Source organism: Molothrus ater, chromosome 8 (genome assembly GCF_012460135.2).
Source record: "Molothrus ater isolate BHLD 08-10-18 breed brown headed cowbird chromosome 8, BPBGC_Mater_1.1, whole genome shotgun sequence".
Classification (NCBI taxonomy): domain Eukaryota; kingdom Metazoa; phylum Chordata; class Aves; order Passeriformes; family Icteridae; genus Molothrus; species Molothrus ater.
Window position 1 is genome coordinate 28696842 of NC_050485.2, and position 27430 is coordinate 28724271.

The following is a 27430-nucleotide window of genomic DNA, read 5'->3' on the forward strand; positions in this document are numbered from 1 at the left end:
TCCCTGGCAGCATGCTATGTTTAGACAGTGTCATGGCATTTTCTGCAGATGACGATAGAAACGTGTGGGTTTTTTGGTGTCTCACGTTAACAGATGTGTATGGCTAGATAGTAATCAGGTTAATTAGAATGAAGTGAAATAAATCTCAGCTTCAAAGGATCATATTCCACTGGAGCTGCTGTTGTGGCAGATACAGCAGGTGAAGCTTGGGTTGAAAAGTCCCTGAAACGTGGGTTGTGCCGACCTAAAGCACAGCATTTCATCTCCCAGCTGACAGCAGCCCAGCCTTCAATCTGCAAAACCAAGCTGCTTTTTTGGTTAGTCATAGCTCTTCGTACACTGGGAAAAAAAAAATCATGCTTAAGACTGCGCTAAGTCAATCCAGAAAGTTTTGTTTGCAATTGCCCCTTCATGTAGTGATTTCTCCAAACATATTGATCTGGTCACTTAAATCCATCAAACCTTAATAAAGTATGGATGCAACTGATCAGGTGATGAGTACAGATTTCTCCTACTTGAGAAAGTAATGCAAGATTGGAATGCATTATTCTCTGAATTCTCACACCCTTTTCTCCCAAAATAATGTTTTCAAAAACACTCTCAATAAGTATAGTGTTTCTTTCTAAAGACTAAAAATTGCCCATATCAGAGTCACTTGTTCAAAGATTAAGCCTATAATGATGAAAAAGACTTGGGAGAAAAAAAAATCAATTTTATTTTTTCAGTGTTCTTACAATATTTACCAGTAAAATTTATATGGTTGATAATATTAATGGTGTGAAATATATGGGGAAAGGAATAAATTTAAGATATGTACACATTTTGAAGAAATCTACACATTTTGAAAAAGTGTACAAGTATATAAAATGAGCCAGGTTGGATGTTTCATGAAACATCAAGCATATGGTGACAATTTCTGTCACTGGTTATTTTATAAAACAGGGAACTGCAGAGAAGCATCTGTTGCCACAGTTTTCAAACAGAGGGACTGTGTATATCTTTTGATGTATCCTGTATTAGAACAGCACTCTCCAAAGGGTCATACTGCTGCTCCCAAAAGTACTCCATGGAACTTTTTGTATAGATTTCACTTTACACACCAAGAATCATGCATTTTAAATAAGTGGACTCTCCTCTGGGCATGGAGGTTATGGAACAATTCTGTGGAATTGCTGTAAGATGTAACATATAGAGAGATATATTTATATATAGTCAGTGTTTGCTTGAGACTGCACTGTGAGAGGAACAATAGCTAATGCATGCTCGAGTCAATAGCAGCTTATTTTTACAGCTGTTGCCAGAGGTGTTTATGTGTCTGTGTGCATGGTAAAGGAAAATATATGTTGTGACTGGAAATGGCCATCTACTGCACCACTGTTATCAAGGCATCCAAAAGCCTCTCTGATTTCTCTTACAAAGCTCCATCTTTTTGCCTGTTCATTATGTGTCTAAGCAGTACCTATTTTTATTTTTTTTTTAATTCATTGCTTTCAGTTAGAAAGTGAAGCAAATTAGCAGGTATTTGCACCATAGGTAGAACAAAGCATCTGCACAGCTCTATGGAAACCCCTCAACAAAATTACTGAACCTTCCTGGCATTGCACTAACAGAAGTACACCATCCAACAGACATAACTGACAGCTCTATAATTTTACTTTCCAGCATAATGTTCTTGGAACCTCATAAAATCTTAAAATGAATTTTTGCTAACGAATCCACAATGCCATATGTAGTTCTATTCTCCTCAATTGCCAGTGAGAATTTCCTTTTGAGGCCTATTTAAAAGTAGATTGAAAGAGGGTCAAATATCATCTAATCTTGATAAATGTCACAAAAAAAAAAATAGGAAGCATGTAATTATAAATGGAATAGATACATTCCACGCCGTACTTTGAAATTCTTGTGGTCTCAAGATCAGTGATGTGCAAGTCACTGGAAAATGTGTTGGGGAGTGCTTCTTATATTGATAGAAGTGTATGAAAACCCACTAATATTTCATAATAGTGGCATAAGGGGGGATAATTGACTGTGTCTTGTCATATGGGAATACCTTATAATCTAACCAGAAATCAAACATAATCAGATTAATCTATAGGAGATGTTTATAAGCTCTCAGAAACTGAGTCATAGGAGAATAATACTACTTCATAAATCAGTAAATGAGATCAGTTAAATGAAGTGCTGAGATTTTCTTAAGGCACATGGACTGTACTGTGCTCTTTCTTGGCTTGCACCCTCTCTTTTTTTAATCCTCCTTTTAGGATTTTTCTTCTGCTTGAATGTTTAGAAGGAGGAATATATAAAACGTAGAATTTATGAGAGCTTCTGACATTTATGGTATTTTTGATTAACACTTTTATTAGTCTTGTCTGAAAAATAATTCATTATTCCAGCTTTTCTTTGTAGTTCTCTAAAAAGCTGCCATGATCATCAAATAGATCAGGGCATGCAATAAAAGCCATACTGCCAGTAGTAGAACATACTGTCATATAACCATTAAGACTGTTCTAAGAGCCAAAATGTTGGAACTAAAAGTATTTTTAATGACTTCAAATTGCTTGAAGTGCTTTCTCAGAGCTGAAGGGTGCTGATTTATTTATCTAGTGTACTTACCTAAATTAATTTGCAGAGAACAACTTCGGTTTTAATCCTCTTACAAGTGTAAATTATGGTAATATTTTTCGATGGCATATTATATAATGTCTGAAGGAAAGAGTTAAATAATGCTGGGCTGAGCATTCTCATTAAATAAGAAAATGTGAACGCACTGCCCAAAAAAGCATTAAGCAGTGCATCTTACCTGGATTACAGTAATAATTTTCAGAAGTGACCTTGCAGGAAATGCAAATGTCAGTGCTACCTTCTCTCAATCTACTTTTAATTAGGGTTTTAGCACAGCAAGCCAGTAACTCAAGTACACAAGCAGCTGTTTCAAATAATTGTGTATCATATCCAGGTGAATTAATTTATTGTTACAACTTCCTTTTTCTTAACACACTTACTGAGAGGAACATTTTATGATTTCAGAAACAGATCTCGTTTCATTTCTCCACTTTCTGTTCTAGCATGTCCCAGGCCAACGAAACCTTCCAGTCCTGTGTCACTCACAACTGAAGGTTATTATGGCAGGCTGTGCCTGATTTATTTCCCTACTTAAATGTGTCAGCATTATTCAATCTCTGCCAAAACAGCAGGACCTAGGAACCTGGTTCTGACTGCAGAAACCTGAGCAATGCCACAGAGCTCTGGAGGCACGTGGAGCTTTTCCCTTGCTGTGAGCAAGTTGTGAGAGGAGTTACTTTGGCCTCCTGGTTTTCTTCATTGGTAAAGTTGAGGGGATTTTTAGATCAAGGAGGATAAAGGGCTGATATATTAAAAAGCCTCTCCCTGGTAGGGAAGTAGTGGTCATTTTTCCTGCAACAGACCTAGTCTTCCAGAGAAAGCTGAGACAAGATGCTTAAGAGGCTGGAGATATATATCCTGCTTACGTAAAATTTAACTCACCAGCCTGTTAATCACATACTCTGTAGGAATAGAAAGATTTCCCAGAAAAGCCATATATTTTATTAAACTAACTAATGCATTTCTGAAATAAAACACCAAGCCAGCTGTCAGGGAAAAAAAGACCTCTCAAAGTCTGAAAAAAAAGAACAGTCTCCTGGTTAAATGGAGGTTGTAAACAAGTTTGATTAGTATAACATAAATGGTTAGTTTTGGTGAAACTAGCTCCTATCAGGAGAAATGCAGACTAGATAAGGAATGAGCAGTTTGATGTTCTTGGCTGGCTAGCAGCACCACTGCCTCTCAATATTTTCAGTCCTCTGCATCAGGCTCTATCATTTACACCTTCTACCTCTGCACTTTTACTGGTGCCCCCCCAACTGCTTGAAGAATAACTCTGGGAAATGAATTGAGGAAGCATTGTACTCTAAAAAATACCTCCATTTGCTTTTTTCTTTTCTTTTTCTGGGTTATTTTTAAGGTCAATCATTGCAGCAGTGCAGCTTTCAGGGTGAATGGTTGTGCTGGGAAATCTAGCAGGGCTGTGTGCTGTGATGCAGAGATGACAAAGGAAGAACCAATCCTCAGCCCAAGAGGTGACCAGTCAGTGCACAGGGAATTTTAAAGGAGGTGCTGTGCTCTAAAGCTGATATCTTAACACCATCTTTCCTTCTATATGAAATAATTTAGTGATTTTTACACTAAAGTACCAGCAGCAGAAATGGGATACCATAGCATATGCTGCAGAGAGGGATATATCCTTTAGCCTCCAATCTAGAATTCAACACTGTCGTTAAAATAGATTTTCAAAAGTATCCAAGGCCCTTAGGTCCTGAATATGTTTGGCAGGGAAGAAGAGAACTGGAACTCAGGTGCAATAGAGCAAAAGTGTCTGTTAGAAAAAATGGAATTAATTTAATGGCCTTTCTCCCATACTATTTGAAGTATTCAGTGTATCTACTGCTCAGTATAAGAGCTTTTTCATTTGAGACAATAAGCTAAAAGGCACTATAAATTATGAGAAAATTTACTGATGCACAGCATGATTGTTTGTGTCCACTTGAGGGGAAGAAAAGAAAAGGGAGGGGTAATTGTCCTAATACATGGAAAGCAAGAGCAAATCTGGAAAGCAGTCCTTCAGCACTCAGCCCTTTTTATAGTCACTCATATTATGTGCAGGTAAGTTGATGGAATAGATTTCAAACCTCTACAAGAAAACTTGTACATAAGACAATTCTATTTGTTGCTTTGGGTTTCTGTTCAGTGATTCAGAGGTTGTTGGCGTTTGTGGGTTTTGTGGGTTTTTTCAATTTAAGGTTATAGTCAAAAAACTTGGATGGTGGCTATCCACAGCCTTTGTTCTTTACTGTGATCTCTATGAGGGATCTTTAATTTCCCCCTTTTTTTCCTTGTTGCTGTGGATTCTGCTGTGGTGTAGTTGGTTCAGTGTGGTGTGTGTGGCTGCCTGGAGGGGTGGCAGCCCCTGGGCTGTGTTTCCACAGGAGCTCAGCACAGACCCTTTGCTGTTGCAGGAATCAGCAGATGGAGGTGCCAATAGCCAGAGACAGGGCTGGGGACAAGCTCCTTATTCCTTGAGACAAAAAGCCACCAAGCCCCTGGAGCTGAAGAAGAGGAGCACAAGCTGGCAGCTCTTTCTGAGCAGGAGAAATGCTCAAAAGCCAGTGCTGCTTCTGTGGCAGGTTTGCCTCTCACCTGCCTCACTGTCCCTTGCCAGTAATTTTTTGCTCCTCTGAGGAAAGGAGGAATGCTTCCTCTGCAGCACCTCAGCTTTCCCCTTCCCAGGGTGTCAGATGTGACACTGAGGGCACAGTTCTGCCTCTGAAGGCAGAGCACAGCAAACATCACTTGCTGTGTAACTTTGAGCAAACACAGACAATTCCTCTTGTGACACAAGTGTCTTGTTTGGAGTATAAAAGCAGATATGAGAGCAAAACCACCTAAATACTTACTGTTTAATCAAAGGTGAATGCCATCTATAATAAACAATCTAATTTAATCTATTGTAAAATCCTATCTTTTATGGCATTTCTTTTTCCTTGGTATAGCTTTTCAGTTAGAGGCTCCCATCCATTACTTTCCCTGAGAGAAGAAGGGACTCAGTTCCTTCATAGGATGCAAACTGATATGTTTTCAAGTATTCTCTGTAATGTACATATTCACAGATGAAATTCATCGATATTTCTTACTTGCTCTTGCATTTATAACACCATTTGTTCCCAACCTTTAAACTTGCCATAAGCTTTTTATGTATTTCATTCCATTCAGAATTTTAAAAATATTTGACATAGCTGTTGAAGCCATTATTGTCTTCATTTCCAAAAAATCACTTTAATAATAGCCTGCTAACTTTTAAGAAAAGGCTCACTTTAAAGGAATAGGCTTGTTAGAACCTAAGTTTATGTGCATTTTTCCCAGCTTAACTGACTTAACATTCAATACCAACTGCAACTATAATTATCCTGTAAGATCTTCAGATATCAGGAGCACTTAAAAGTTTCTCACACGAGTGAATTTTAAGCTTTACTAATTACTGTTCGTTGTCAACAAAATAAGTAGTGTACCTTCTTGTTTTATTAATTGCAGGGAAATGATCTGCAATAGGAGTAAAGGAGAATAAAAGATAATTACCCAGCTAGTGTAGTGGCTCTTACACAACAGCAACATAACTTTGGTGTGTTTTGAAGGAGTTCACTCCTTCAAAAGAAATGGTCAAGAGCTGTTAGGGTTTTTTTTTGTTTTTGTGTTTTTTTTTTTTGTTTGTTTGGTTTTTTTTGTTTTTGTTTTTTTTTTGTTTTGTTTTGTTTTGTTTTTTGTTTTTTAACTCTGAGATTTTGTGAAAAATTTCTTAAAGGAAAGATATGTCTAAATGCATAAATTTTGTAGAATGACTGACGAAGTTGAAACTCCATTTCAAAAAGCACTAGTGTTTGTTTAACTCTGTATTTTTAGTATCCAGAGTTACTGAACCAGACTTTACTTAATTAATAACTATAGGATGTGAGGCAGTTCCAGTGCTGCTTTTTCTATTAACTTGCAATTTCCTCTAGGAAATGAATAAACTGGGGGTTGTGGGGGAGGGGGGAGGCATGGCTGCTGAGAATAAATGTGGCACCACTGCACATTGCCAAATTCATTTGAACGAGTTAAGAACCATGGGTTATAAATGGAGTAAGTTCAATTCTGTAGCCCATGGATCATATTTTGTAGGAAGAACAAAAGCAGAGTTTCCAAGATGAATAAGGACTGAGATTAGAAAAGCCAAGAGATCATTTGAAAACGTTCATTAAAAGAGTACTCCCATATTAAAATTCACTTGGTGGTTTATCACTTTCAAAGCCACATGTACATACAATGTTGAGATACGTTTCAGATATAATTCACATTTTTCAATGTAAACCCTATTGTTTTCATTGGATTTGTATTTTGTCACTGAAAGCAGCATCTGGAATGTTCCAGCTGATAACAATTTTGTAAGGCTTGGGCTAGACAAGAGTTACCTTTGTTTGGAACTGAAAATCTACCAGGGAAGTGTAAAACTGCTGGAGCCTTCCTGAAAGTTGTGTTAGCTCTGGGGGGACTGAACCTTTCCAAACATTTTCCACATGGCTGAAGAAGGACAATACTAATACTTGGTGCTATTTAATGAATAACTTAGACATAGTTTTGTCCATTAAATTCAGGATACTGATGTTTTATTCTGTGTTTTAAATGCTCTAATTTCAGGAGGCCATAACTTATTTATAGGGAGGCTTTGTAGTTAAGTTGTTCAATTGATTGTAGGGACTCTTAATTGAAATATCTTGTTTTCAATTGTTATCCATTAAGAAAATCACTGAAGCAGCAATGTTATGTATTTAAACACCTCAAACACTGTAAAATTTTCTAGTGTTTTCAAATTAAATATTTCAGGACATACATTTCTTCCTAATGTTGGTAATTTTCAGTATATTTGAATAGAAAAGAACCATACTTCTGTTCCGATATAAAAACCTATTGAAAATGTACAGTGAGTTTGCCACAGGTACTACCTATTGTCTGTGTTTATAGTGTACACTCAGTAAATATGATTGTTGAAAGCAAAGGAATTAGGCAGCTATCAGAAATAAGACTTTATACTGATCTCATCTTTGCTGCAGTAGTTAGTTGAATGCTAGTGCAGTTATGTTCTGAAAACTTCTACCTACAAAATATATAGTTTTTATTATCTACATGTAAGCACAGGGCAATAAGAATCTTCAGTGGTATAAACCACAGTGTCCATGTAGTTTCTCATTTAACTTGTGCTCTTTGAGGAATCATCCCTGCTCCTCATTTTTTGTTATTAGACTCTTATGGTCAGTGCCTGTGTTTATAACATCATAGTTTCATCAGTATGTGGGTACCACTTTAGCACATTTATCTTTAGTGTAATTTAAGCTGTGTATAAGTATCTAGTCATGCACCTGAAATTACTCCTTGTTCTTGATTAACATGTGCTCGTGAGTTCGTCTGAGTGTGTCTTGTTATTAAGCTTCTTTATTAAACTCACCTTTTAATTTCCTGAGTTAATTAAAGATTTCTGTTATTTTTACAGTCTCCCTGGTTGTGTGATGGCAGGTGTAGTATGTTTTACTCATTTGGTTTCTTGTAATTTATCATGCTGTCAACGGAGCTGTTGAACTTTTACTTTGTGTTTAGGTATTCGTAATGAGTGAATGAAACAAATGATATTATAATAGCTAACATGTATTTGTAAATGATATTAAAGTGCTATCTTTATTTCAAGCTGACATAGACATTGAAAGAAAAGTGACATTCCATCATTTTACTCTTTGTGAGAATACAGTATAATAGTGTTGGTTTAAATTTAATTTTTCTTAGTTCTAAAGACCTAACTTCATTTTTTTTTACATCTGTTCTTCTTGTAATAGGTAATTACATCTATTTTCTTTTGCTTCATATTCCTGTGTTCTGCTTTTATTATGTACTCTAGTGGAAGAGCATCCCTTACACCCAGATTTTTGGGCTGTGTGATGCAGCTTCTTAAAATTTTGGATGTTTGGAATTTTTAGAGAAATCGTTGTAACCAAATACAGACAAAAAAAATCATATAATCTTTTGGCCTTAATTCTTCAAAATTCAGTAAAATTTAGGCATGTAAAAAATCTTTCCCTAATCATTATGTACTGCAGAGATGTTGATGGTGAAGGCATGGGATGCCTGTGTATGGAACCTTTGCACCAAAACCCAAGGAACTAAAAATACATGCTATGTAAAATCACTCTTATTTATCAAATGCAACCCAAACAAGAAAAATTGTGAATTTTTGATGCAAATTATAAAATCTGGGAATTTCACCATTTTCTGTTTTTCAGCATAATCCTGTGCCATGTGCTCGGGGATGACCCTGCTTGAGCAGGACCTCACTGTGGTTCCTTCCAACCTGGCCCATTCTGTGATTATGCAGTTGAATTAATAGAAAGTGGCTTTATAGTCAAAGATTTATTCTGTGATTATGCAGTTGAATTAATAGAAAGTGGCTTTATATTCAAAGATTTAGAAAAGAACACCCAAACTTTTCTGAGGGGAAGAATTTCATGTTTCTAAATTACTTTTTCTTAAATGTATAATGCATTTAGAGTGGGTAATTTTGTGATGTCAGTTAGTTCTTTGCCTTTTTCAGCAGGACTTGCATAAGCTGTGACATTCAGGAATAATGTGGCCTTCCTAAAGTGATGTTCATTGAACATTTTCATCTTTTCTATGTGTGTGAGCAGGAGTTTGGGAGGACTTGCATTACTCACAAATGAGCAATATATGAGTTATAGATCACACCAAACAATCATCAATAAGATCCCATGGCCATACATTATGCATATGGTACATGTTTAACGGCAGAAAAAAAGGAAATCAGAGACTGTGCTATGGGTTTACTTCTTGTATTCTTAGATTATAAAGCTAATTCCTTTGTTTGTTTCAGCCTAAATATAAAGACCCAAAGCAAGTGTTCTGTATCCTAGTGGAGTGCTGTGACTCTCCCAAGTGAATTTATCCAACCTTTTAATTTCCAGCTCCTAGGACCATTAGGTAGGACGCCCAAAAGTGCTCCACTGGTGCTAAGTGAAATATCAAGTGTATATACCATGAGCTTTTAGATAGGCTCTTTGAAACTGAGAAGTGCCTTGACATTTAGAGCTGGGAAAAACTGTTACAAAACATATTTAGATATTAAAATCAGTCTATGTCTCCCAAAGAGGAGGTTTTTTTTTGTCCTGCAAGTGTGGAACAGGTGAACAGAGGTGCAATGGATTATATCTGACACAACAGCTGTGATGATGGCCTGTGTGGGATACAGGGGAGTGTTAATTTAATCATCTGCATGCACATGGTAATGGGAAGGAAAGATGTGATAGATGCAATATTGAAGAGCTCTGGTAACATGTTTTTAGATGATTTGATGAGTTTACTTTCAGAAGAATCTGGAAAATTGCAAAGACAAGATGTCTCGTGTTACACAATCTGTTGCAATCAATATGAAATGGATGTGCTATAACAAATCTGGATCTTGAGGGAGATCACTGAGAGAAACAGAACTGCAGAAAAAGGTTAGATCTCTGATTAGTGGCTCTGCTTTCTCCCTTCATAAATTTTTGTTTTCAACTTTTGATGATTAGCAAGTTCATTTTATGTCTTTATTTTCTTTTCAAGTCCTAATGATCCTTCTCAGCTCCTAAACACTATATAATAGGGACCTAATTACATACAAGTGCTGTTCAGAAAACAGCTCTATCAATTGGAGAATTAAAGATAAAATAAAGTTCTTTGAACATGAGAGTCACAATGATCCCTTGCTGAAATGTTGGTGGAAAGCATAAAACAGTACCACTGAAATATTAGTACTAAATCAAAATGAGTATCTGCCTCTAAAGTCATGTGTGCCAAATTAGGTGGATTCTGTCATGCTTCCTGCTCTCTTTCTGTGGAAAAGCAGTCACTTCCCTGTGTTTTGTGCAAATGGTCCTGTGTTTGTGGTCATCACACATTTTAGGTGTGGATTAACAGCAATGCAGGTAATACCTGTAATTTATAGTAAGGTACTGGAGAGAAGAGGGAAGGATGAGAAATAGATATGATGGCAGGACTGGAAGTGCCTCAGAGTAGCTGTAATCCCTTCCATGTGATTGAGTGGCACCCTTGATGTGCTTCTGTGTGGTAAAAATGAATAATGCCTCCTGACACACGTCAGTGAGTTATCTGCTTGTAAGAACAGAGAAGATGGTTTCCTTTTGTACTAGAAATTGCTCCTAAGCATGGACAATAACAGTGTCTGTCTCTGTCACAGCTGTGAGCATCCCATAAGAAAAGAGCTACAGGGTGTGCATCAAGTCTTTGTGAGCAGATGTGGTCCTTAACAGCATGCTTGGAATGGGATAGATATAAATATAGAGTGCTTTAGGTGTATAATGCCAAATATGTTCTAAGAAAAAAGGATAGCCTTATTGCACATGAAGTATCCACGTGCTCCCTAGGAGGTTGTCAGAGACCAGATTTATTAGGGTGCTTGGTTACCCTTCTTGAAGCTGGTGAGAAACTCCTGTGATCACTGCAGAGTGCACCAGGTGCTACAGTGCAAAGTCAGGGAGATGTGAGCTTTGAAAACAGTCTCAAAGGAGACTGATATTGATTAAAAAATTAAAAATATGAAAGAATTTTCTAGTGACCATTGGTGTTCTGGAAGACCAAGATCTTGGGAAATGCACAGAATAATGTGCCTTTCTTTCTGGAGGGGAAAAAAACCCCTATTTTTTCATCTGCAGAAGTAATTTTATTTTTAAAGACTGGCTCTCCTGACTTTCATCATAGGAAATGTATGGTCTTCTCTGTCCTGGCTTCTTACAGCTCTGGAATACACAACTCTTAGTGCTGCTAAAGCACCTGACACCTCCTGGGAACAACAGACACCTGCAATTTTTAAAGCTTTCTCATAATAACAATGACTCAATTAGAGAGAATCCAGTGATCTGCAATCTAGACTGTGAGTCACTTGTCTTTTTCCAATTACTTTCTGTATACTGAGAGGAGTCAAATATTTACAGCAGAGCTGAGAGGTAGCAGGAAGCCCTCACCAGCTTTTCCTACCTCACAAGAAATGCCTGAGCCCTGTTATTGAGCAAGGGTTTGTTTACAGATGGTTAATTAGGGACCTAACTGAATCTTTTAGAAGGACAGATGCAAGCTGATTAACATCTATATCATCTACATGAGTAGCCTTTAATAAGAAGGCTCTTACAAGAAAAAAATAAAGTGATATATCCAATTAAAATCTTCAGCTTGCTCAGCAGTTCACAGAAAATTAGGAAACTCTAATGAACAAAACCAGGCAAGCTGGAGAAAAATTATAACTATACAAAGAGGCCTTTCATGTGAACATAAAAAAATGTTTTAAATATATAAAGAAAATATAAAATAAACCTCAATATTAGAAAGATTGAATGGGTGAAATGTTAATGATGCAAATTACGTCTGTCATTATGTCTATGTTCAGATATTTCTCATCACTAAAGATTGCCCAAAGATAATTTTTTTTTAATGTAGAAAAATACTAATCTATGTTTTAAATTACATTACTTATGGTAAATTCATAGAAGTTTGAATAAGGACAAAACCAATTGGAATGTGAAGGGCAAAGATTGCTTGAGCAAAGACTGTTAGCTGATAAACAGACCAAAAAAGATAGTGTTTGGAATTGCAAATTTCTACACTAGGTGATTCTGCAAAAACAAGGACTTTACAACAATCAGAACTGGAAGTCATCCAGAAATGTCACAGCAGAAAATCAGGGACAAGGAAACTGGAGGGAGTAGAAACCATTCTGGCAATTTATGATTGAAGAGGCCTAAAAGACGTCTATTAAATTCTTAAATATATTGATGGCTCTAGAACCTTTTAGTGCAACTCATTTCAATAGACATTTGGGAAATTATGAGAAATTGCTCTGTCTGGGACTGGGGAGGTTTTCAAGAAGATTTTTCATTCAAGGTATTGATGTAGCTTTTATTATGCTTAAATTTTTCCTCCAACATCATATTCCGGATATTTCTGAGAGCATACTAAGAAATGGCAGTTTGTTTGTGTAGGTAGCCTACCTGCACATAGGTACAGTTCCATGAGCTGGGGGAAGGTCACCTTAAGTCAAAGTGGCCTTAAATGGAGCTGACTCAAGCTGGGAAGTGGGAGGCAGTTGGATTTCTTGCATGGCTGTTGTGGTCCCTTGAGTGCCCCTATCCAGAGGATTTGGCTTTGGCCACATTAGGCCCAGCCATCCATAATTCCTCCTCCGTGGAGAAAGCACACCCTACTTCACAGAGAGGAAATCTTTAAGATGTTCTGGGTATCCAAAGAGAGCTTCTGTGTTCTCTGGACCCTTAACCTTCCTGTAACCACAGCACTGAGCTGCAGCACTCCCCTCTCTGGGCATTGGTCCACCAGGACATGTGCCATGACTTTATTGCATTCTCTGTATTCTGTCCCACACAGTCACTTCCAAATTGTAACTCTATCTTCATAAAACATGCCTGCTTTTGTCGGTGACCTTTTTCCAGAGTGTCTTATGCCACACATTTCTCACGCTTAAAATCTTTTATAAATATTTTTAATTTTATTATTATCTTCAGCACACTATTGCAAGAGAACAAATCACCACAACTAAAACTCTTTAGCTAGCTCTTTAGTTGTGCTCTTTTGCTTAATGCTTTCCTGCTCTGCTGTGTTATAATAGATGCCAGTGGCACACCAAGTCCCATACTTCTGTATATTCTTATGGAAATCTAATTGTGCTCTGATTGCATCTCTGTATTTTAAAACCGATTTGTTTTACAATAATGAAAAGCAGGAATCCTTAATGTTACCTGAGTCAAGGCCAAGTTTTAAATTAAATTGTAAGCTCTGGATGGAACTGGTATTAGGGGAAAAACGTAATTGTCACACATCTCAAAGATAACTGAGAAGTTTCTGAAAGATTTGGGTAAAATTGTCCTATTTGAACAGAAAAAGTGCATAAAAAGTTAAAGTAGACTGTGAGCACATGGCAGTCAGTTGAGGATGAAATTAGCTTTGTAATTTTAGTTGTAATAATCAGAAGTTGTGACCACACCTGTCTCTAATTTTCAATACCTATATTTTGAAATTATTAGTATAATTTTATCCTTTATAAGGACTCCTCTGTAAAAGGAGACAGGAAGGCCTCAGACAAAGAATTTTCCTAGTGTTCACATGGTACATTCATTCTGTAACAAAATTCCTTTTTATTTCCTTGCTTAGCCTTCAGTACAGTTTTCCTTTCCCTGTGTTATAAGAAGCCAGCTGCCACTCCTTAACCTCTGCAGTTTGCCCTGTTCCCCATCTCTGGGAGCTGGATTGTAGCAAGGGGGAGGAGGTTAAAATACCAAGCATAGGTACAGGCTTCACCTGCCCCTTCCCCCAGGCCATGGTGCTTCCAGGTCACCCTGCAGTGACATCTGTGCCCTCTCCCTGGGGATGCACTCAGAGCCAGGGATCCTGCAGTGCTGGAGTCCCACTGCCTCACTGGAACTGGGATCCAAAATTTCGCTTTTCCAGTGAATCACAACAATTGGCAAAGAGAGCAGCAGGTCTGAGGCTCATGGTGTGGCATGACAGGCCGCTGAGAGATGCCTTCTGGGTGACTCATGGGCTTCACAAAGTCTACTAAGAATGCAGAATGGTTTAATTGCTAAAGAGGCTGGGGCTGGCATTTAGTAACCACTGCTGGTTTTGTGCTGCTGATCTAACCACAGGAATTAGCAGTGGGTTCCTGTTTTTCACCATTGCTGAACAGGGAAACACTGATTTGAGTGGCTGCCCACAGGAGGGGGGAAATGAAAGAGACAGGAGTTTAGTGCTGAATGGGTACAGTGTGTGTCATTTTATGGATGGCTGGTACTGTGATACAGTCTCTTCTTAGACCTACAGAAACCCTGTCTTGTGGTTACTACTGAAAGCAAATAACCAGAAAGAAAATGTGCACAGTTGAAAACTTACCGTGGGATGCAGCCTTAATGCAGAGCATTGTAGTTACAGCCCAGGGTAATAAAGAAGTGTTTGTTTGGAATATTTTACAAAGCTTGGTTTCCATAGTAACAATCATGAAAACTTTCAGCTTCAGAAATAACATCTGCTTGGTGACTGATCTCAAATCTCAACCCTTGCTGAAGTAAATAAGTTCCTGCTCCTCCTGCTTCTTGTTAACCAGTGGCATTTGATACAGAGCATTATTTTCATAGGACTGGGAATGGTATTGGGAAGGGGGAAGAGGAATCAGAAAATAATGGTAAAATGTGTTATCTGCCTCTTTATACTTTAGTCACTGCTAAAATAAATCAGAGTTTACATAGAGACCAAAAGTAAATGTGTTATTCTGTTGACTGATGTACAGGACAAACATTTCTCTGCTTTAGTCTTGTCAGTGATTTCAACTTCATGCATAAACTAGGGGAAGAGAAATCATTTGGTTAGATATGAAAAATCTATAGGCAGAGTACAAACCTTAACAAATGCAAGGCTCTGAAGGAAATTCCAATGAAAAGTTCACAAATTTGTGAATTTTCAAGGAAACTCTTTCAAAAAGTTGGTCAGTCTGCTGTGAAAATGGTATTTCTTTTGAAGATAAGATGCTAAAATCATCATCACTGCTGCTAAATTTTGCAGTGTCAAATTTAAAGTGACAACATTTTCTGAAGCAAAATAAATACTTTCATGCAAAAAGGATTGGGACTACAGAATTTAATGTGAACCACAATTTTTGGTGGTGGTGACTGAGCACCACCTTAATGTAATGAAGAGAATAATAAATATATGACATAATTAGAAGTGCTGCCGGGCCATAGGAAATATGACTGGAGCAGAAGGGTGAGTTGAGCTGGGCTATATTTCCCTAGCACTCATTTTCAGTTAGCAATGCCCAAGTGCGTAAGCAAGCTTGGAATATGGTAACAAAAAGACCCCAAACAAAGTAGCAAAAAGCCAAGAAAAAAAAAAAACAAAAAAACAAACCAATCAATAAAACAAAAAAAAATCCAAAAAACCCCCCACAAAGCCCCCCAAAAAAGATCCACTTACTTTCCATGTAAGTAGGATTCATCAAATACTTAATACTGTAGATCTGTACCGAATTACTAAAAAATTACACAGGTTTTGTAATATTTTAAAGGAGCAGTTTTGGTTTTTTTTTAATAATAAAAAAATCTGTCTCTTTAAGAAAAAAGTATTCCATCAGATATGTTGAGCTAACATGAGTAACAAGAATAAATAGTTTCATTCATGCAAGTAATCATGTTTGCTTTAATGCAAAGTTTCTCCAAGCACTAATTCTCATGTGTCTAATTATTTGTCAGATTAGATCCTGTAGCTTCCATTTTTTGGTGCATTTTTAGTGATATTCTGAATATGAGCACAGTGAGTACTAACAATCTTGATGGGGAGCATCTTAGGAAGCAACATTAAGTGATAATACTTGAGCTTGAGTTATTTGCAGGATTTTTCAAGGACAGTATTAATGAATAACATAGTGTCAGATTTGCAGCTGGTGTAAATCAAAATAGTTCGGCTGCTACTTGTGCTGTGCTGATTTAAGCAGCTGATATTTCAGATTTGAATTAATTCATAAGATTAGAGTGAAAAACTACTCAATTATGTTTTCAAATTGGTGAATGGTCAGAGCAGGTGATAGAGGTCCTCAAGAGAGGAAAGTGAGACACATCTTGCAACACCTTAGACAAGGTCTGGTTTGAGCTTTCACACTCCTGCCAACCTTCCCTCTCCCTTTTCCCCTGCTGGCAGCAACCACTGCCAAGGCAGTTTAACACATGCTGCTGCTACCACCATATAACACAGCAAAACCAGGCTCCCTTTTGCTGCCATCTCATTCCTTTTCCTTGGATAACAGAAATCTTTTATTTCTCGTTGCTCTCCAGCTGCCAGAGCGGCTACGATCAGATCCACAATGTCCACGTGCAGTCACTGGGATGAAAACTTCCATAGACTTTCACATCTTAAATAGGGATCATTTGTTTCAGAATGGTTTTGGCTCTGGTGTACACACTTTACAGCTGTCCTTGGGCCATGGCAAGGACAATGAGAAGAAAAACTACGTCACGCTTTCAGACGTTTGCTCGTGTCCTCCCTACATTCCCTAGTCTGTGATCTGTGTAAGTTGTCATGATTGAAAGTAATTTGTTATTCTGATGCCATTAACATTTTTTTCCTGCATTAAGAATATTGCCAGGTTTGCACTTTAATCCCTTCTGCTGACAGCTAGTTTTCACAATGTCTTGATTTAGTTCTCTTTTTTATTATTACAATTCCAGGTAGAAATGTTTTAATTTATCATTCACTAGCCATCCTGCATGTGGCCAGGAGGTTAAAAAAGAACTTGAAAAGGCATTGCTGAGGAAAAGTTCACTAACACTGTATTTTGGATGACATACAGGGTACTATATTTTTCTTTCCAATTTTGCAAGAAATGCAAAATACAGCATAATCCTTATAGGACATTCGCCTTTCCTAACCCTCACATCTGGCATTGATCTCCTAAATGATGATCAAACCTTATCTTTTATGACTCTGGGGTGATGCAGAGCTACAGGAATAAGATCTCTGCAATCACAAAAGATAACTGTTAGTCAGAGCTTCTGCCTTCTGTCTGAGTTTCACTGTCACAATGACAGACTGAAACTTTATAATTCCCCCCCTGAGCAAAGGGCTGCCCTTCTGAGCTCCTCATGGACATTTCAAAAGCCTGCAGCTGGTTCAGTTTGCTTGTTCCCAGAGAAAGAAACCTGTGCTGTGCTCACACTTAGCCCTCCCTATTACCACAGCCACACTGTCAGCCTGCAAGTGAGGCAGAGTTTAAATTGTGCCTTGTACTTTATCTTTCCCAACCCTGGAAAGTTAGTAGTGGCTCTGAGGGGACCATGTCCTCTTTTACAGGCAGTCTAGGGTAAGATTAACCCATTGTGACATATGGGAGTGACTCTCTGCTCTTAAGTGATCAGCCCCAGCTCAAGCAGTGATGGACTGTCAGTTATTCATCCCCGGGGAAATGAGTTTTCATAGGTAAGTCTTTAAGGCTGAATTGTAAAGGAATAATAGAATTCTCTGCTTCTCATTTCTAATCCTTGGAGATCCAGCAGATATGCCCATCTGGGAAACAAATGCCCATTAGCATCACTTCACTGCACAGCACCACTTTGACTTACAGGATGGCAGTCAGAAGAATTTACAGGAAGGTACCTGGGGATACATGATTCCTGGTATATGCCACAGACACAGAGTCTCAGGTGCTTTTCCCAACAGGATCTACCTGGATGCTGCCAAGATAAATTTCTTTTCACAAACTGGACGCTGTCACTGCCAGCCTTTAATCAGACTCATAGAACTTAATAGGGGAATATTCTGGAAGCTCTAGGGAATATCTCTGGCAGTAATCCAGTCCAACTACTGCACACCATCCGCTCTAAGTTATGTTCAATATTTTCCATATTAACCTGGAATTACCCTCATTAATGGGCAAGATGTAATAGTAAAGTAAAACCAAGTTTATTTAATAGTATGAAGACACAGGGAACTGCATACAGGGGGACATGGATAAAGAAATACAATCAGTGTTCCTTGCAGCCACCCCTGACAAGCAAGAAAATTCCAGGATGGTGCACACTGATGTCACAGTTCAGGAACAGCAACCTCTAGGCAGTAGGACAAAAACTGAATAGCAAACCTGATAAGGAGCTCTTTCTGGAAACCCCACTGAAAATAAATGTATCTGCAGGTGTTTCTCATAGCTTGGTCTTAGTAAATCAGTTTTTATCAGAATGTCAATTCATAATTCTCTTGCTAATGAAATGCCACATGACATATTATTAGGTTTTGAAATGAAGTCCTTTACTAGATTAACTGAGGGTAACTTTGTTGCAAATAAACATAGTTCTTATATTAAAAACATGACTCTTCTGAGCATAAACACTTAAAGACTAATATATAAATTTCAGATCAGTACAGAACTAACAACCATATTCTACTCAGAAAAGACTTCATGAAAGAATGCAGTCTATCATTGTTAGAGCTGAGACAGAGAAGCAAGACAATAAATTGAAGGATAACAATGCAGTTTGTGCACTGGGGCCATAATAACAGCTTGGTAATCATAATGTATTCTATTTATTGTTCATTTCCACTGCTTTTCTTATGGAAAATAATGTTCCAGTATAGTCTGATATTTCCATTTCTATTTTGAAACAAGGAAATTAATGATTTGTGTTCTGCAAAATCAGTGGGGCAGAATTAAAATGGAAAGATAATGTGCTGTTAAAAAAGCAATGAGAAACGTTAGTGTAATTTTGGTTGGGTTGCATTTAATTATCAATAAAGCTTTATTTGGCATGCTAGAAGTTTTCAGGTAAAACTTGTTCATTTTGAAGGTTTGGTAGGGTTGGTGGAGTCCTCCCAGTGAATTGGTGAAGCTGGATGATTCAGTCACTCTGTCACAGAAGCAAAGGTGGCTGCCTCAAGTCTCTTCCAGTTTAGGTAGAAGAATTATGAGATACAACAAAAAGTTCACCAGCTTTTGCTGCTGTTGGTAATGTGGTTCTGTTCTTCCAAAAGGTTAGTGGGACCTCATTAGCCAAAAGTAGAAATCACTTAGCAATCCTCAGGCAAAAGAAGGTGCAGTGTAGAAACTCAGAGTGCTGAGGACACTCGGGCTCTGGGCCATTCTTTCAGGTTTAAATGAGGTGAAGCTTTCCACTCACTAATTGCAAGAGAGGAACTTTATGTGATGGATTAAATGAAAGAATGAAAGTCTTCAGTGGTGCTCAGAATTTCTGTAAAACCCTGGAGTCATATGAAGAACTGGTGTTTCCTCTGCCAGCCACAGGCAATGTTCAGTGCCCCAGCCCTGTTTATTTATTCTGTCTCTGTGTTTTCCTGAAGTAGATTTCTCCCTTACACAAATGATGTTTTGTGAAAGCTTTTTTTTTTTTTTTTTTGGTTGCACTATCATTAAAGCTCATTACTCATTGAATAAATCTGTGGAGAAAATTGTCAAAACTTGTGGGTGGGTGGGAAGCTCATACTCAAAAGTATGTTAATGAGCATTAGTTCATTAGTTCACCCATCACTTAGAATAGTAATGTGGTGTAGAACTGACAGGCTACAGAACCAGCAGTGCTGATGGCAGGCTTTGTTCCTGGCTTTGTCTTAGCTCCAGCACTCTGGAAGTGTCAGGTTCTCCTTGGAGCAGCAGCAGGTGCTGTGAAAGTGGTGGGATTTTGCTGGGAGGAACAGACAGTGCTGCTTCTTTCCTCTGATGTTACTGCTGGGTTTGATTCTCTTGGTAAATGACCATGGAAAGAATCAGGTGGAGGTAGGATGGAGGTTGTCTGCAGTGGGAGTCTGCCATCTCCTTCTCCTGGAAAGATAGCTGCATAAGGGACAGTTGGAGTTTCTTCAGGAAAATGGCCAAAAAAGCCCTAGCCAGATGACATCAGTGGAATTCTGTGATTTTGAGAGGGTGAATTTTCTTTTTTTTTTTTCTTAGCACTGCTGAGGAGTCTGCCTTTGCTGCACTGAAAATGGTCAGAACAGTCACAGCATTTGAGACTTCATCTTTAATTATAGGCCAGAGAATTTCACCTCAAAGATGCATTTAGTAAAAGCAGAACAGGGTAACCAGGGTTTGTCCTCTTACCATAAAAAACAGAGTTAATCTCTGATTTCAATTCTGTTTTAAAAGCAAGTGGCCACAACTACAATTTAAAAACCTAATTTGATAAGAATGTTTTGGGAACAGCTACTTTGATTAAACTCTAAAGCCAGGGCAGCTGCAGGAATGACAGTGAATCCTGAGCAGGCATTGAAGAGACCAAAATGTGCCTGGCAGGTAGAGACAACTTTCAAATCTTGGGAAATTTTTAATTCTAATAGTAAAGCTAACAGGTTCTTGAAGCTTTTGGATTTGCATGTAGGCAACTTAATTTGACCAAAATCCAACCTGGATACTCAAGTGCATTTTGGAATCTGAGACTTTTGTATCCCAAATAAATCATGTAACTCAGAAAATAACCAATGAATTTAGGAAAAGCACCAGAAGCTTAGAGCAAATGAAGATGTGAATACTTGTAATATAACAGTTTGAATTTTATGTTTCCTCCTTTTCTGCATCTCTTACCTCTTCAGAGGACACAATCTTTTTTTTTTTCCCCCATTTTTTCTCCTCTGAAGTCTTCCACATTAAAAATCCAGAAAAGTGGCTGTTTACATTCTGAGTCTGGTCCTAATCCTGTTGCAACAGCAGATTTGATTGTTTATTTGCCAAGGTATTTAGCTTAGTTTGTGTGGAATTCACCAGATTAATGCTGTTTTAATAATATGATTAAAAACTGAGTTTAAATTGGCATAAATAATTAATACAATAAGAAGTATGATTCAAGCTTTTTCTTAAGAACTGAAGTTTTATTTATAATGAATTCTTGTAAGTACTACCAAGACCATTTTAGTTAGGAAACATTACAGTGATTAATGCATAGCTGTTTGCATTTTAATACTTGATTTATATGTCAGATCTGTATTTGTGCACACTGTCAAACTTTATTCTGTTCTTGTCAAAATACTTATTGCTTCTGACAGGTGTAACATGCTCACATTAATCCTTAATTCCTTGATTCAATTTTCTAATTGCTTTTTTGGCATGAGTTTGCAGCCATTTAGTCTTATGTGAAGTATTTTTCTTATGGTATAATAATGCACTTTTAAAAATTGGATGCACCTAACTTAGACTGTTGCAGAAAATATATAGAGGGATATTACTTAGTACTGAAAATCAGAAGTTTTATAGCACATCTGAGAGGCACCACTTCTTGGAATACAGATAGACCAAAACTCTTTATACTTTCCGTCTTCCTGTAGTCACAATATTAAATATTTTCATAGATTCAGATCAGTGCTGAAGTTTCAGTGCATTTTGCCCAAGGAGATACTGAGCACTTAGAGCAGCTCCATGAACATTCCCTCAGTCATTGTCCTCCTGCTCTTCTCACCTCTTCAGGTTTTTCCTCTCTCATGTCATTGCTTGCCACTTCTGAGATCTCTTAGAATTTGAGACTGGACACTGGACAAGTTCACACAGCACCATTAAAATCCTCCTGCTCTCTGCTGCCCATCCTAACCACGAAGGGGACAAAATCCACTTCCCAGCTTCTCCTTGGTCTGCATTTCTAAAGCTGATCAACTCTTTTATTCCCAAACAGACAAAATAATGCAAGATTTGCAGAGGTTGTCAATGCTTAAAGAAATATACTCACCTCTTTTCCTGCTTTCTTTTATAAAGCATGAATATGGCATACACTGCCGTATGTTTTTTTTGCCAGCAATGGTAATATTGTCATCTGTTGTGTGAAGGAAAATAAATTATTCAGCCCAAATCTATTTCTTATTGAAACAGATCCAAAAGGATCTTCCCACAGCTTGGTATTTCCTCATAAACTCACCAGGCAGCTGAACTTTGGCTTTTTAGGACTTTCAGGAAAATATTGGGAGAATGTAGAACCTTTTCTCTAATAAAAATCTAGGAACCTGTGAAGATGACTCCTGATACTTATTTTCTGTGAATAAATGCATGAATACACAGTTAAATTGTGGATAAAACTTTTTTTTTTTTAATTACCTGATTTAATCCCTACCCTCTCCACTTATTTCTTCTTTCTATATGCTCTGGGTTACTCTTCTTTTTTCCCTATCAATATTAATAATATATGCTCTTTTAATCCTTTATAGTTCTCTGCCACTTTCTTTTTCACCTTCCCAGCTGACACGCCTCTTTCTGTCATAGTGTGTATATAAAAAGGGACGATAGGAGTAAAAGTTTATCAAAGAAGTTTTTGTTTGTTATGTCTTCCACTGATAAACTTTTATTAATCTGTGATTGTCATTTGAGGTTTTGACAAAAAATATAAGTCACTTTCTATACAAGGGGGGAAAAAAAAAGATAATTCTAGCTAGTAAATCATGGTAGCTTACTGCTTTGGGCAAACAAACATGTACCTTATCTCCTCCAAAAAGCCCGTGGAAAATGCATGATAAATGGCACATTTCAGAGAACATGTTATGTCCCTGTGAAATAACTTTGATTCATGGTTATGTATTTATCTTTAAACAACTGACAAACCTTAGGCTATCTAAATTATTATCATTTGCTCTATGCTACTGTGTTATTTTGCTAGGGAACCTGAATGATGTGAGGTTAAGATAAGACATCTTGCTTCTGCAGTCTTAATTTTTTTATAAAGAAAAAAAAAGCACAAAATTCTTACTGTATTTTATTTTTGGATGAAGTCCTTTGAAAGAGTATTTATCAGAAATCATTTCCTCCAATTGTGTTTTGAAGAGCATTAGTATAAACTTCAAACAGAGAAGGATGGGGCCTGTTGATCAAAGGGTTCATATTATACAGCAAAAGAAAATATCATCATGTGGATTTATAAGAAAGTAATCACCAAATTAAAAGTCATAGCAGTGAATTTGTTCTTTTCAGTTGTGTGACTGCATAAAGTTTTCTGAATTACATTTTACAATGAAGATTTCATTTCCTTTGTGTTTTCAAATATTTGTTTGATTTGCTGTTGTGACAAGTCAGGAATGTTGACTTAAAGGCTCTATTGCTTGCATTAGTAACACCAGCTGGAGCTTTTGGGGTTTTCATTTTCTGTTTTATCATTTGGTAAAGGTTTTGGTGAATGTAAGTTGTCATTCCCGATGACATGGCATTTTTAAATTAGATGTCATTATTTACTCAAGTTCTTCAATGGTGTAGCTTTAAAAGAATCTACAGAAATGCCTTTTAAATATGACCATGAAGTAAAAAAAAATAAAAAGTATATTTACCTTTTTTTTCACTGAGCAGTAATAAATGTTGGTTACTTGGAGGTAGAAAAATAGAGAATTATTATTGCTTTACATGATGGAAGTGCCTTTGTTTTCCTTATATCAAGTACTTTGCAGTGTATTTAACTTGACTAAACTATCATTTTTTTCTTAGAATACTGGAATCAGTTGACATTTATGTATACATTGCATTTTTTATGTAAATAGAAAGTTTTCTGGCTTTGAATTTTGAATCCAAATGTTGAACTCATATTTTGCCTTGGAACATGACAGACATTTAGAAAATTTGCAAACAGAAAAAGAAAGAAATGATTATGCTGATTTTGACCTAATGTTTTTAGGAATATCTTTAGTGCTTGACTAAATGTTTAAGCTCTCAGAAGTGAAATGCCTATCTCTGAGTGAACACAAAGCTTGGGAACATGGAAATGTGGATACATTGTAAATTTTCATCTTAAAACTTACTATTCTATGCCTTTGTGGACGGCTTTGCTTTGTTTTCCCAACTCCTACTGTCCTTGGTACATCAAGAACAATTAGTTAGCAACCATTTAGTTGAAAGCTAGCTGCAAATTTAATTATCTATATAGTTAATGAGAGTTTGGTAACAGCACAAACCCCTGCCATCAACACCACTGCTATCATAGATTACAGAAGAGAAAGCAGGGTGATTGTCATACAGGCAACATTTTCAGATGGTTTCTGAGCATATATAAATATAGTTGCACTGCACCTATCTTTTGCATATGCAAAAAGAATCAGGAAGGTTCTGCCTTGAAGAAATCATTTCCTTAGCAGGACAGGCAGAGAGAAGGCAGCTCCTGGTCTGGGGCTCTCAAGAGGGATTGACTGCCTTTAGCTATTGGTATATAGTGTATATTTGCACTCATTTTATAGTTTTGGCATTAGGCAGACTAGGTGATGGATGCTGTTGAAGCAGAATTCTTTCACATGGATACTTCTTAATAGAGATGGGGAAGTTGGCTACTCTCAGATACCGATGTATATATCAAAAGGTTTTGCTGTTTCCTAAGCTTTAATTTGATATCACTACATTTAGCAGACTATAAAATTCAGTAAAATTTTGTCCTTCTGATGCTTTATTTTTTGTTTGGTTAGATCTGCCGCGTGGGCTGTCAGAACCCATTTTTAAGTCAATTAACATGGTTCAGACAATCTGTGGGAATGCAACAGAAAAAATATCTTCCCACTATTACACTGTTCATTAAAAAACCCTAAAGGTGCATGAGTGAAAATGGAATGGGGATCTCAAAGGTTAACCTGGGTGTTTTCCTTCTCCAGGGTGCTCCTAAGCCGATTGCCATCGAGCCGTGCTCAGGAAACAGAGCCGCCGTCCTGACGGTGTTTTTGTGCCTGCCCAGGGGACCATCAGGGGTTCCTCCACCTGGGCAGTCAGGTAAGGCTGCTGGGGGGCCTGTTGTGTCTGTCTCCTCTTATACTCTCTGCCTGGGCAAAATCACCCTCACAGATCCAAAATAATGGCACAGCAGATGGATACAAGGAGCTGCTTGGTCAAGCTGGTGTTAAGTTTAGCCCCAACTTCATTTTTCATGGGAATTTGGTGTCATGTCCAAATAAAAAGCCCAGTGATTAAGCCAGCCACATTTCATTAGGACTTCCTGAAGCAGTACTTGTGCATGTCAATATGCTCCAACATTGTCTCTCAGGGAAAAAAAATTCATATGCAGCCACTTCCATGGTTTCAGTTCAAGCTGCTGTAAATGAGGCTGTACAGGGAATACCAGTGAGTATTTTCACTTCAGGCTAAAATTTAGTGCAGTCTAGTTTACACCATAAATCCCAACACTTTGCTGGCTGGGACTCAATTAAAACACTACTATTTCCCAGAATGCCTGTCAGATAAAAACTGGAATTGTGTGAGTGAATGCTTCTATAGGGAGGTGTTCACTTAGGAAGTGATCCCAGCTCATTTTAAAGTAGCACTTGCATTATCTGGAAGCACTTCTTGTGGTGACCTACCTTCGCTGCTAGATCATTGTACAAAAACATTCTCATAAAATACTTCCCAAACAGGAGATACCTACCTGCACCTTTAAAATTCTTTGAATAATTGCCTACAGTGATGTGACACAAAAGAGCCGTGACAAGAAAGTGTGGCCAGTAATGTGACACTGCACATGTGAGCAGTTTACTCATTCAGACTTCACTGCAGCTGCAGCCAAGATGAACACCTTTGCAAGAAATAGTAGACTGCATGGTATGTGCCCGAAATGCAGGAATAAACCAGAAAATATGCTTTCAGGCAAACTTTTATCATTAAGAGCCAGAAAAGATATCCTTTTAACCTTCAAAAATCCATTTAAGAGATTAAAAAGTATTGAGTAATGATGAGGGCAAACTCAGTTGACTTATGTTGGAAATAAGCTCAGCTGGGTGTTCTTCCTTTGGCCTGATCACTATCTGTTATTTATTTGGGAGTTTTAGTTCATTTTTTGAGGGTGAGGGGTGTTAAATTTTTTCCCTCTGAGTTCTGAGATGAGGACTTAGTTCTTAAAATGCTGTTTATGGCTTGGAATATCATTTTTGGAAGTGCTATGAAAATAAAAGTGTTACTGATGCTTTGTCAAAACCATTTCCTGGAAGAAATATATAAATGTAAGTGCTCTGAAGAGAGCAATGAGAGAGTAAGGATGTTTTGCTTATTCCCTGTTCATGTTTCAAGGAAATGAAAAAGAAATGAAGGTGTTTATAGTCTTGCAACAAGAAAAAACATTATGAAAGGAAATTAAAAGTAATTGTTGAAATGGAAGCTTAAAATGTTTTTGGAGGGACTATTTTTGTTGTTTTCAAATTTACCTATGATGTGCATCTTGACAGTAAAAATGTATTCCTTTACGTTTTTTATAATCAGCTTCTATTTACCATATAAAGAACTCTCTGAAAAGTAATTGCTGACCTTTGCTGTGTGTAAATCATGGATGGTATGGGTGTTTAGAAACAGGACCTGGGTTCAACAACACACCAGTTGTGTCATTCTGCACGTTTCTCAACCTGTGAAAGAATGCGCCTCTTTTTAAACATGTTTTTATCCTCCTGTTATGTTCTGTCTTCTCATTGCTTTACCCTCCACCAGCTGTGTAGGCATATATTTGGAATGCTATTCTTCCATGTGCTATTATGGTACCTGTCAGCCACTTAGTGTTTCAAAATAGGTAAATTATTTAGTCCAACAACTTTCACTTTGTTCAGGGTCAAAAGCAAATAGAAATGCTTGAGGTGTTCAGCCAGCAGAGTGTATTAGATTACGTGGCTATATACATTTTTTCCTGTGTATGGTGACTTTTGGTGCTCATGGATTGCTCTCTGTAGCCATGCCTGGGCTGGGCAGGAGCTATTATGCAAGTTTGTTGGCATAGCTGTAGTTCTGCTCACTCCATTCCTGTCCTGCAGCACCCTGGGCTGCCTGGGAGCAGATGCTGTGAACACTGCCAAGTTTTTGGAAATGATGTGGAAACTTTGGGCAACACACACGTTCTCTATGCAGTTGGCTTCCCTTATGACCTAAGTTAGACAAAACCAATGATATGGAGGTGGAAGTCGTGTGTTCAGTAATTATGTCTTGCCAAGTAATATTAGAATCCTCTATTACTTGCACACAGCCATTTTCCAGCTCGTTGGGATCGTTCTAGGGTAGAAATGACAGTGTGTCAAGCACCTTTGTTTAAATCATACCTCAAGGATGCTCATTCCCAGTTCACATTGGGAGAATGTGACATTTGTTCCTTCTGTGCATACATCCCAAACATAAGAAGGGAATGCCTGTATTTTTATTGTCCTGCATTTTCTCCAAAACTGAGGAAGAAAATTCTTTACATAAATAACTAATCTATGCCCCACTGGAGCTCTTAGTTGTATACGTAACTTTTTAAGCTCTGATTTTGAGTTTTCTTTTCTGAGTTTTACATTAACAAATATTTTGTTGAAAAATGTCTCTGAA

General features: G+C 37.5%; 1 protein-coding gene across 2 annotated transcripts in view; it reads left to right on the forward strand.

Annotated features, from left to right (window-relative positions):
- ATRNL1 (attractin like 1) overlaps positions 1-27430 on the forward strand; it is a 432283-nt gene that overhangs the window by 355810 nt on the left and 49043 nt on the right. For both annotated transcript variants that reach the window (XM_036385270.1, XM_036385271.1), the window contains one exon: positions 24754-24868. In XM_036385270.1, coding sequence (XP_036241163.1) covers positions 24754-24868 — 115 coding nt within the window. The remainder of the gene's footprint in view (positions 1-24753; positions 24869-27430) is intronic.